Below are 13,064 nucleotides of genomic sequence, written 5' to 3'. Positions count from 1 at the left end.
CAGTCACACTTTATTTTAAGGTCCAATTCTCCCTATTAACATACCATTAACTATGACTTTTGCCTCAATAAAGTACTAATTTGCTGCTCAATAATAGTTAGTAAGGTTTTTGTTAAGTGTACGTATTGGGTAGGATTATGGATGTTGAATACAGTCATCCAGAAAATGTGTCTTATAAGTACTAATAAACAACTAATATATTATTAATGGGCATGCTAATAAGCAACTAGTTAATAGTAAGAATTGTTCCCTATGCTACAGCATTGCCGAAAAGCCAAGACACATTTAATGCCTCACAAGGACAATCAGCACGAACCCCATCAGAACTAGCATTTATCATGGATTATCACCCTGTGGCCCTAACACAGCCAAAAACAGAGGCATAGGCACTGGCTGCTGGGAAAGGAGCATCTAGACCCCACTGTTCCTCACTGTGAGACACAAGGTAAGGCGCTGTCAGGAGAGGTCGCTAATTAACATGAGATAATAACATATGTATTCACCTGCTGTGACTGTGGAGAACGACAACACATTCACAGCTCCAGAGGGTTTCAATCCTTCATTAAACACAGTTACAACATTACATTTCTTGTGAGAGATTGAATCTGTTTCACTGGCAAATATTAGCTGAGTACGCATGAACACAGCCTTGCAGATATAAAAGTACAGAGCTATTTTCTCTCTATTTTATAACAAAAGTGTTTTTGGTAACACTTTATTTTTAAGCTGTCCTTGTTACATGTTACATGTACTTAATATATTAATAGCAATTAATTATGCATAATTGCACGCAAGTAACCTTAAACCTAACCCTAGCCCTAACCCTAACCATATAGTAAGTACAAGTAGTTAATTAAAGGGGTCATATGATGCAATTTCGATTTTTCCTTTCTCTTTGGATTGAGATCTGTAAAGTTGCAAAGACTAAAGTCTCAAATCCAAAGAGACTTTATAAACTTTTTAAAAGTTAAGAGTCAACCACGTCCTCAAACACCTACAATCCTGTAATATAGGTTATAGTACTAAGTCAGTGCTATCTTCTTTCTGTACCATCTTTGATAAGTTGATTAATGAAGTGAATCTTCATTTTTCCTTTGTTTTCTGTACATACAGTAATCCATAAACTTGTCTAATAATATTACAGTAAAAAGGCTGAGAACTAGCGACTGTTTTTTACACATCGAGTAATATATTTCATCTTTAAAATACACTAGGGATTGGTTTGGGGTTAATAGCACTAAAAATCTATTATACAGTATATGCAACATTCCTGATTTCCTCTTGATGACACACACAAACACACACATACATACCTAAGACAAATAAGACATGAATCACTCACTCCAGCAGCATTTGACCTGAAAGTGTCTAGAGGTGTTTTAGTCTCAGCTCTTCATCTTCATCAGTCTGTTCTTGGATATTATATGTCTGATAAGCAGATGTCAGAATAACAAAAGATGCATATGACTCGCTGGTTTCCAATAATGGCTGAGCCAAAACAAATCCCTTTGGCTTATTTAGACGGAGTCAGATTGTCTCGAGGCCTTCTCATGACACTGAGACTCACGATCTGTCATCTGGGATATTATGAATTATTCTCAGGGGAATTATGTGGATGTGAGAGGCAGGTCTTAGTGTCCAGTGATCTTCATCTCTTCAGTGCGCTGTCAGATTAATATCGTGCTATCATTTAGTCACATAAACTAATGTTTGAACAAAGTCTCTTATGCTCGCAAAAGCTGCATTTATTTACAAAAAATAAATAAATAATAAAATAAAAGATTACTAGTTATTTTTCAAACGTTTGAATGGTAGTATACATGACAGAGCTTATGGTAAGTCTCTCTTGAAAGACTAAAAATCAGTTTCACCATGTAGAAAATGAATGGGATCTTGACTGTTGCAAAAGAGTACAATGACACTAGAATGTCGAGGTTATCCAATCACAATATAGATTGTTTACATACAGAAGTCTTAATGTTACAGCAGCAAAAACAGCATTATTTAATTATTAGGGTCAGTAAGTGGTGTATAGTGGTCATGACTAAATGAATTACGGCTGATTTAGTGCTATAAAACTTGACTAATATTATAAGTGAACTAAACATATAGAATAGTGTGAAATATGTCCTTAATGCATCATCCTGCCATACTAGCCATAAAAAGGAGAATCAACAAGTCCAGTAGTCCAGTTGCTTTCTTTGTTCAACAATACAAAATTAGGGAGGCTTGTAGTGGTTCTCCAATAAAATCAGCATTCAAATAGGTTTATTTGGCCTTTGACTTGAGTGCAACTTAGAAACAACAGCCTGAAAAGACATATCTCTTTTGCAAACCCAAAAAGCGACTAGTATTTCCATACAACTTTCTCCAGGGATGAGTCTACAACAACAAAAAATATCCAGTGTGCCACTGAGACCTACTGGTAATGCCCATATTGTCTGATAAACTCTTTATTTGATTGTTTTTGGATGGATCTAACTGAATGATTCAATGATGGGGCAGCTGTGGGCTAATGGTTACAATTGGACTTGCAACCCAAAGGTCACAGGTTTGAGTCTCGGTGATGGCATGAGTTGTAGTAGGGGCGGGGGGAGTGAATGAACAGTGCTCACTTCCACCCTCAATACCCATGGCTGAAGTGCCCTTGAGCAAGATACTTAACCCAGTTGCTCTCTGGGAGCTGGATCTATAGCTGCACACTGCTCCAGGTGTGTGTTCACAGTGTGTTCCCTACTCACTGCTGTGTGTGCACAATGATGGGTTAAATGCAGAGCACCTGATCTGATTATGGGTTACCATATTTGGCAAATGTCACGACTTTCAATCTAAAAATAAGTGGTTTAGATGAGAATGATGACTCCCTTGAATATGTCTGGATTGGAGGAATCTGTTATCTCACCTGTGCCACCTCCTCAAAGTCATCGTGGCGTTTCTGCAGGGCTCTGGCTCTGTGCAGGGATTTGCCCACACCTGTGTGTTTACTGAGGAAAGCCTCTCCATGATTCTCTATCCAGTCAATAACCTGCAACATACAAACACAAACAAACCATTCAGAGCATGAAAAAAAAAAAACACAAAGCTGAAAGAGACACATATTGATGTGACACATAGAAAGGCGGTTATTTAGGAAAACACACAAACAGGCTAATGCTCAGTTCCTGTGACTGCTCGTATACTCTCAGGGGCATATGAAGAGAGAGTGATCAATCAGCATTGGTTTTCTGTCCAAAAGTGATTCAAAGAAGCTTTATCTTTTTATCTTTATCTTTATCCCTAAGGACAGTGTTTTACCAAGAACATTCCTCCAACAATATCATCTGATTAGACTTATAAAACTGTCAATCAGACAACACAATCAACATGTAGAGCTCCAGTACTGCTGCCAATCTCAAACTAAAGAGAAAAGAACTGAGAAAAGGTTGAAAATATATATTCAAAGAACAAACTGTTTACTTTTAATGTATTTATGTATATACTGTATGTATTTATATACACATAAAAAGATGACATAATGCAGTTGTCAGTTTAGATTAATTTACATGTCAACTTTGTCTTTTATATTTCTCGTAGATTTCCTTAAAGGGATAGTTCACCCAAAAATCACAATTATGTCATTAATAACTTACCCTCATGTCGTTCCAAACCCGTAAGACCTCCGTTTATCTTTGGAACACAGTTTAAGATATTTTAGATTTAGTCCGAGAGCTCTCAGTCCCTCCATTGAAACTGTTTGTACTGTGTGTACTGTATACTGGTGTACGGCGTTCAGGCGCACTATGGCTGCCGTCGCATCATACAGGTGGATGCTGCACACTGGTGGTGGATGAGGAGATACCCCCTGAAAATGTAAAGCGCTTTGAGTGCCTAGAAAAGCGCTATATAAATGTAATGAATTAATTATATGTCCATGAAAGTTAAGAAAAACATAATCAAAGTAGTCCATGTGACATCAGAGGGTCAGTTAGAATTTTTTGAAGCATCGGAAATACATTTTGGTCCAAAAATAGCAAAAACTACGATTTTATTCAGCATTGTCTTCTCTTCCGTGTCTGTTGTGAGAGAGTTTAAAACAAAGCAGTTTGTGATATCCGGTTCACGAACGAATCATTCGATGTAACCGGATCTTTTTGAACCAGTTCACCAAATCGAATTGAATCATTTTAAACGGTTCGCGTTTCCAATAAGCATTAATCCACAAATTACTTGAGCTGTTAACTTTTTAAATGTTGCTGGCACTCCCTCTGAGTTTAAAACAAACCAATATCCCGGAGTAATTCATTTACTCAAACAGTACACTGACTGAACTGCTGTGAAGAGAGAACTGAAGATGAACACCGAGACGAGCCAGATAATGACTCGGTGATGAGTCAAGAACCGGTTGCATCGGTTTTCGGATCACCAGTAGTTCTTTCGGACAGTTCGATTCAATAAATCGGTTGAAGAAAACGGTTCACCGGTTCTTTTGCGCTCGACGTAATGGCGTCATTGGCGATGATTGCAAGCCTTCGGTTTACCTGGGCTCATAACATTAGCTTAGCATAACATCAGTTCAGAATCAATCACCAAAAGAATCAGTTCGGTTCAGACGCTCTGTGTGTCGGTCTGCTTCACGCTGAATCACACATGCTGACACATCTGACAGAAAGTTCAGTCAGTGTACTGTTTGAGTAAATGAATTACTCCGGGATATTGGTTTGTTATAAACTCAGAGGGAGTGTCAGCCACATTAAAAAAGTTAACAGCTTAAGTCATTTGTGGATTAATGCGTATTGGAGATGCGAACCATTTAAAACGATTCAGTTCGATTTGGTGAACTGGTTCAAAAAGATCAGGTTACATCGAATGATTCGTTTGCGAACCGGATATCACAAACTGCTTTGATTTGAACTCTCTCACAACAGACACGGAAGAGAAGACAATGCTGAATAAAGTCGTAGTTTTTGCTATTTTTGGACCAAAATGTATTTTCGATGCTTCAAAATATTCTAACTGACCCTCTGATGTCACATGGACTACTTTGATGATGTTTTTCTTACTTTTCTGGACATGGACAGTATACTGTAACCACAGTTTCAATGGAGGGACTGAGAGCTCTCGGACTAAAGCTAAAATATCTTAAACTGTGTTCCGAAGATAAATGGAGGTCTTACTGATTTGGAACGACATGAGGGTGAGTTATTAATGACATAACTAACTACTGGGGTACCTCAGGGCTCAGCTCTTGGACCATTTCTCTTCTCTGTCTACATGGCATCACTAGTTTCTGTTTTTCACTAGTTTTTCACTGCTATGCTAATGACACTCAACTCTACCTCTCATTCCATCCTGATGATCCAACGATTGCTGCTCAATGCTCACATTTCAGCATGTCTAAAGCAAAATGATTACATTTAAATGTAAAACCTCTAAATACATATCTTCTACTTTATAATCCTTCTCCTGAACTCTAGAGAAGACAATATTGGTGGGCTATTTTCCTCCCAGAGAAAAATCTGAGAAGTAAAAGTCACAATTTGTTCTCATTGGTGTTTAGGGAGAAACTTTTAATTAATCTCATAAGCGATTTTTCTTTTATGCAGGTGTAAAACATCAGAAATGTCTGCTCTTATGGGTTAGTTAAATAATAAAACCAATATGTATCTACAGTTTAATTTTTTTATTTGTATATTTTCTTTTTATTTTAGGAACTACCACAAAGCATCTGACCACATTTTCCAGTTACAGTCATGATATCTGTGTTTCTTCTACTACACTTGCGTATTTGCGTGTTCATTGCGTCAATGAGTTCTTGTTTCGGCTACATTGATTAAAGCATCCAGTGCATGTTCTAAAAACAGCTTCCTTCTTTCACAGGCACATTAACGGAGACTGATGAGATAAATATAGCTCTGCGTGATGAGTCCATCACAGGATACGGCTGCTCAAGGCAACAGTCTGGAGTTCACAGATGGCACCCATTACATCAATCAGTCCAAACACCTGCTTGGCCAAATAAATAAACTTATAATTCAATAACAATCAGGCATTTGTGTACGACCCTCAGTCATTGTGACTTGCAAGATGATTGACTCCAGAAATCTGTGCTGTCTTCATTGAACTATTGATTGTGTTGCTAATGGCTGTTTACAGAAAGCAAATCAAAATTATGATAATAATCAAGTACAAGGAATAATCAAGGAATAAACTGAACAGATTGGAGTATTTAGTAAACATTCAGAACTGCTACAATTTCTCCTGTTTTAGGGGAAAACTACAAATAAGGATGTCCAAGATGATGATAAGGAAAAATCTTTGTAAAAAAAATTGGTTTAAAATTATGATAGCTTACTTATACAACATAAAACAGGTAGTTGCAACCTTTTATTTCTTCTGACTTTTTTTTTTTTTTGCATATCTTAAAATTCCCACTTTTTTCCTCACAGTTATGAGCTTATATCTCACAATTCTAAGATACAAACCCATAATTGGGAATTTACAATTACAATTCTGACTTCCAGTTTGCATCTCACGATTTTGTATTTTTCTATAAAATTATGACTTTACATCTGGCAGTTCTGTAATTTCTGGGAATTCTTTTTTTTCCCCTTTTTTTATTGTAAGGGGAAAAAATTTGATTTGTAAGATATAAACGTGGAATTGTGAGATAAAAAGTCACAATTATCTTTTTTAATTTTTCATTTGATTTTAGAATCAAGCTTTCATATAAAATGCATGTTTTAAGTTCTTTTAAAAAAAGTATTAGATTTATATTGATTAAATGACTATAAACTATCAAATTGGTTTACATATCAAGAATACATATTTTATTGATTACCTACAATCAAAATGACAATAAAAAATAAAGGTTTATTTTAATGTCCAATTCTCAATATTTGAGAATTTGTCTAACAGACAATCAACTATGAATCTGCCTGATTTGCAGCTTATTAATAGTTATTAAGGTAGTTGTTAAGTTTAGGTATAGGGTAGGATTAGGGATGTACAGTAGATGCATAAAAGCAATTTCAGATTAGCAGAAAGACTCTTCAACTAAATGTATAGTTATACTAACCTGACATTTGTAACTAACTAATTAACTAAATTGATCTATTTAGTTGAAACTAAGCAGAAGAAGAAGACCTAATTTACCCTTGGGGTTGCCCAAATAATTGCAACTGAATGTTGTAAATGATGACATTTTCATAAAGAAACTTGTCTGACACATTGGTCTAAAATAAATGGCAAGAAACCGTTTTGACCTCTACCAGAAAAACACAGGAAAATTAAAGTATGTGTATAAAAGAGCGACTCTAAGATATACATGTATAATGTCAGACTGATAGCAGTGGACCAGGATCTCATGGGTGTAAAGCAGTCAGTCTCCCACAGTCTGTCTCGCTATGACTCACAGCCCTCATTCACTGCAGTTATCATGGTTTCCCAGGTAATCGAGTCAAGAGCACTCGTGTGTTCTGCTGATAACCTCATGACTCACTACTAACCACAACCAATTCACCACTAACCCCAATGGGCACAGACTGAGGCACAGGAAGAGCTCTAGGGGACAGTGTGTTGAATGCCAACAGACACAAAAGTGTTTTAAAAAGAAACAGCTCATGCAGAAATGAGCATTCCTCCTAAAAGAATATAAAGACCAATGTTTAGCAGAATGTTGACTCTCAAGCTCTAAAAAAGAACACTTTGAGCACAGACTGTATAAAAACATGGATGTAGTGTCCGTGACGTCACCTGTAGTTTTCTGAAGAGCAAAGTGGGCCATCGCATCCACCTGTCACTCAAGCGGCCACGCCCTTAATTATGCAGAACTTTAAGGCTTAATATCATTTAAACGGCTGAACTATAAAAAAATCATAAAAAAAAAATCAATAAATCACCCCCCTCACAGTTGTCATGAAGGGCAAAATTAGCTATATAGACCAAAATGATTTTTTGAACCAGGCTGTAAACATATTTTTTTTCTGCTGTAAAGTTGGGCATTTTAACATGGGATCGACTCCCTTTTGCAGCCAGCCTCAAGCGGTCAAGCGGTCAAGTCAAGTCAACTCCCGTGTTGGATTCATGAGAGAGAGCGGGAGGTTGTCGCTTGGTTTTCAGGATGAACGTCCTCATTTTTGTGGTGAACTTTTCCTTTAACTGCAACTAGTAGCATTTGTACACAAACAGGGCTTGAATGTGTACAAGTGTGGGAGGTCTGTTCATTTACTCTAAATAACTCAACCTACTCATTACCCGTATTTAACTGCACACTTCAAGACACTTGGCCACCTCTCAGCGTCCATTACTCAAGAATTGCAAACATTTCAGGGTTAGGCAAACTAACATCACCAAATATGGGTAATAATAACAACCTGTCTCTCAGAAAACATCCAGTATGTTGATATCTCATTCAAATCAATCATCCAGGTTTATCAGAGCTGTATGTTTGTGTTTAAAGTGTTTAGTGTGTTTCACCTGATCAGCATTTGAAGGGTGAAATCTAACTCCAATCGACACATATCAGAAAATCTGATGCTTTAACAAATCAGCAGGAAAGATCAACTTTAAACACTCATCGAATGCAGTAGAAAAATTACATTATTTCCATGATAAATCTACAAAGCAGAGGGGGAACAGATCTGAAACACGGTGTATCAAATAAATTTGATATAATCATTACCAACTGCATCTGAACGTGTGCAGACAAAAACATGTATTTTATCTTATATCCATGGGTTCTGGTTCTGATCACTTCATAGATGTTTTAGAATAATGTTTAAAAAAATATTTGTCAGTAATATTTTTATTATGCAGGAATAAAAAAACAATATACTTACTAAACTTACTAAAATACTAAATTAATAAAATTAAGTTTGAAATTAACTTAATGTTTTTGGACACTTAATTGGATGTTCGTCGCAATTAATGTAAATGTTTTGTAGGGTAAATTTAAATTAAATACAATTAGCTGAGTTTTAGAGTACTTTTTCAACCAACTTAAGTACATCTTTATAAATAACTTCATAATTACTACTATTACCTCTGAAATATGGTTAAAGTGTACTTTGTCTTGCATTCACATACATTTGTAATTGCACATTAGTAAAGATAAAGTTGCAGTTTAGTACATTTGAAATATATTTACTTTCAAAACCTTCTTTTTAGCACAACAGAAGATTATTTAAACATAATGAAAAAGTAAAACCTTTAATTTAAGATTATAACAAAGTGCATGTTTCAAAAAACTGTGTTCTCTTTTTAAGTGCACTTAAGAGTTTCTTATTTAAATTTTTTATGAATATATGCTTTTGAAATTTTAAGTACACTACAAGTGCATAAAGTTTATCACTCTGGAGTCAGAAGATTCAGAAGAGAGAACATAGAGGACTAAAAGCCAAACATACAGTGCTCATCAGGGGCGGACTGGCCATCTGGAGCACCGGGACTTTTCCCGGTGGGCCGCTAGCCAATGTGGGCCGGCCCACCCGGTACACAAATATATATATATATATATATATTTTTTATTTATTTTTTTTTTATTGACGGAAATCATAATATTACATCTCTTTTCTACGCAAATGGATGAGTGAGTCGATCGCGCAGCCAACAAGCGCGTTTTCGTCTAATTTAGAGAGAGACAGATTCATCTGGTACAGCGAATTTCTCTGAGCAGCAGGCCACTGTATACGTTCACTTAAAACATAACCGACTGTGTTTACGAAAATACTTGAAGAGACAATTATTTTGAAATAATTGTATGTGTATTTGTTCATTCAGAAGTTACGATACCCAAAAGATACCCAAGCTTCGAACGCGCGCAAATTGTTTAAAAAAGTTGAATCATCAAGATTTAGAAACAAGTGAAAACGATCAACTACGATAACATTTCACCCCTCCAAGCGAGTGAACAACGCGAATTTTAAATCGCTATTCACGATAGCCCGTCGGGAAGAGCAGTGATACATTTTGGAGCCCGACTGCAAAACACAATAGCCCCTGGACGTCGGGCTAGCGATTTTGCGAGCCCTGCACCTCAGATCTATCCAGTTTGTGAACCACTGGTTTCCACAATGTTTTCGTTAAACAAAATAAATGATTATTTTAAAAGATTTACTCAAGAGAATAATCTGTTCACGAATCGGATCATGAACTTATATTACCGCATATTCATGCATCTGTTAACTGAATGCAAAGTGTGAGTTCTAGGAGAATGTTTGTCTCGTGATGAACATGTATCGCTCACTAGGAGTCGCTAAATGAACAGCTGCAGCACGCAGGTTATCTTTTTTTTTTTTTTTTTTTTTTCAATGGAGGATCAGTTGCCCTATTGGTTAAAATCCCCAAACAGTATACTTAAATATCAAATAAATAAATTACATCAAAACAGGGGCGTTTGCGTTTTGATGTGGTGGGCTGCTGTGGGCCAGAAAGTCCAGGGCCACTTTTTGGTCCCAGTCCACCCCTGGTGCTCATTATGACTGAAACTGATACAGAAGTGCAGTAATGTCCGTTTTATGATCAGTGTAATGAAAGGTCATCTGTGCCGCTCTCTGCCCTGCATCTGGCCTGTGGCTGGCCTGAATCTGGCCTCTGTTTGGGCTGGATTTGGCCTCATTGGCTGTTTAGCTCTTTGGTTCTGCTTCAGATCTTGATTTGGCCTGATAAAGCTTGAGCTGAATGCAGGCCCAGAGCTGCCACAGACCCGCTGAAAGAGGCTAATGGAGAGATATTAACTGCTCCTCTGGGCAAATTTCCAACACTGAACAAACTTGAAGAAAAAGTAGATGCTGTGTATAAAACTGTACATCTCTGAATTTATGGTGAAGTGTTGACAAATTTCCTCATTCAGCATTCTGCACTTTAAAATTATGGATGAACAAAAACATGAAAACTATTTTTCATTCATTAAAAGAGACTTATTATGTCCCTTTTTAAAATATGTAAGTCTCAGGTGTCCCCAGTGAGGTTTTAGCTCAAAATACCCCACAGATAATTAATTAGATCATTTTGAAAATGCCTATTTTCAGCGGAAGCAGAAACATGCTGTTTTCGTGCATGTCTCTTTAAATGTCTCGTACCTCAAATACTCTGCTAAAAAAAAAAATACTCTGTCTGTCTATCAGTCTGAAATCATGCATTCTAACCACACACCTGAAGCACACACACAGAAAGTGGCTATCACATGGCATTTGACTACTAAACTAACTTCTCTTTCATATCTTATTGCTCTTAAACTATCATATACACACAGGTTTTTGTTAAAAACACACAAGTTACAAAAACACACAGTTATGCCTGTGAAGGTAAACAGCTGGGAAAGACATTGCAAGGATTTTTGTTTTGTTTTTCTTTGGTTGGTAGCTGCACCGGGGACCCGATTATATCATTTAGTCAGGTTTGCATGATGTGTCACCTTTGAAGTACTGGGGTGACCGTGGAACCATGGAAATACCATGGTATACTGATACAATATATCACAGCATTTTACCATATTTATAGTATGTGGCTTAGTGTTCGCTGTACATTGCAATGCAAAACTGCTGCATCTAAGTTCCAAGTTAGTGAGAGAGTCAAGACATATGTGAACATTTATCTACCTGTTGGACGTCCTGCTGAAAGACACAGAGCTGCAGTCTCTGATGCAGACGGACTTTACGGTGCTGCCAGATGCTCTCCAAACGTCTCTGGTGATGCAGGACCTCATGGACCACGTCCAGAATACAGTGCACAGCTTTAGAGTAGTTAGCAGTTGCAGTCAGAGACTCTGAGTTACCGGGACTCAATGGCCGCTGAAGAACGTCCAGCAAAGCCTTGCCATCCTGGCTCACCTGCAGAGAGAGAAAGAAATGAGAACTCTTAATATGCAGGGATAACCTGAGCAAAGGAGATCAATCATAATGTAAGAGATTATTTCTATTTCAAAAACATGTTGTTCTTTTGAACTTTCTAATCTTCAAAGAATCCTGAAAACTGCATCATGGTTTACACAAAATATTTTAAATTGTAAACACATTTCACAATATTTCATGTATTTTTGTTTAAATAAATGCAGCTTTGGTGGGCATAAGAGACTTGTTTTGAAAACATTTTTAAAAATCTTACTGATCCTAACCTTATGGACTGTAGTGAATTTGTCTTAAATGGCTTAAGAGATCTTTATAATCATGTTGACCAAACAGAAATGGCACCAAATTATTATTATTGATATTATTATTATTATTTAAAATTTGTGTGTGTAAAATAATTTAATTTCACAACAAACTTCATTTTTAAAGAATCAGCATCTCTATTTGTTGTTCTCTGTCCAGAGCCAAATATGGATAAATACTGTCTTGTGTGTGTGTGATTTTCAGATATTCAGATTGCTTTCTAATACAGCGACGTTTTAGTACCATGGTAAAAAAAAATATATATATATATATATATATATATAAATAAGATTGCGAGATTAAAGTCATAATATTTTTAGAAAACAGTCCAAATTATGAAAATAAAGTCACAGCAATACGAGACTTATTTTGAGAATAAAGTCGAAATTACAATAATAATTTAAACTTTAATCTGGTAAATTTGACTTTATTCTCTAAATATTTTCCTTTTATTCTCTTAATTTCTTTATATATATATATATATATATATATATATATATATAAGATTCACAATTTTAATCTTGTAATATTTGATTTTTTTGTCTTAAAGTAGCCCTACAACACTGTCATTTTCTAAATAAGTATAAATAGGGGTGCTCCGATCACGATCGGCCGATCGTTAATGCGCATCTCGTCAGTAAAGCCGGTTCTCTAATCAGCGGTTAATTCCATCAGGTGCGTGATTTCACATAGAGCAGCTGTTACTACACAGAGCCGTTGTTAACTGAGAAGATGCGCAAACCCACGTTCATTTTCAGCGTTTATTGGCGCATCTTCTCAGTTAACAACGGCTCTGTGTAGTAACAGCTGCTCTATGTGAAATCACGCACCTGATGGAATTAACCGCTGATTAGAGAACCGGCTTTACTGAGGAGATGCGCATTAACGATCGGCCGATCGTGATCGGAGCACCCCTAAGTATAAACAATTAAAATA

General features: G+C 36.4%; 1 protein-coding gene across 2 annotated transcripts in view; it reads right to left on the bottom strand.

Moving 5' to 3' along the window:
* The window catches only part of LOC132094846 (kalirin-like), a 214,968-nt gene that overhangs the window by 114,737 nt on the left and 87,167 nt on the right, over positions 1–13,064 (bottom strand). For both annotated transcript variants that reach the window (XM_059499476.1, XM_059499477.1), the window contains exons 9-10: positions 11,577–11,807; positions 2,903–3,025 (exon numbers count right to left, since the gene is read on the bottom strand). In XM_059499476.1, the coding sequence (XP_059355459.1) occupies positions 2,903–3,025; positions 11,577–11,807 (354 nt within the window). The remainder of the gene's footprint in view (positions 1–2,902; positions 3,026–11,576; positions 11,808–13,064) is intronic.

This window comes from Carassius carassius, chromosome 19, assembly GCF_963082965.1.
Source record: "Carassius carassius chromosome 19, fCarCar2.1, whole genome shotgun sequence".
Taxonomy (NCBI): Eukaryota; Metazoa; Chordata; class Actinopteri; order Cypriniformes; family Cyprinidae; genus Carassius; species Carassius carassius.
The sequence above is the reverse complement of the archived record's forward strand: the minus strand, read 5'-3'. Positions and strand labels throughout refer to the sequence as shown.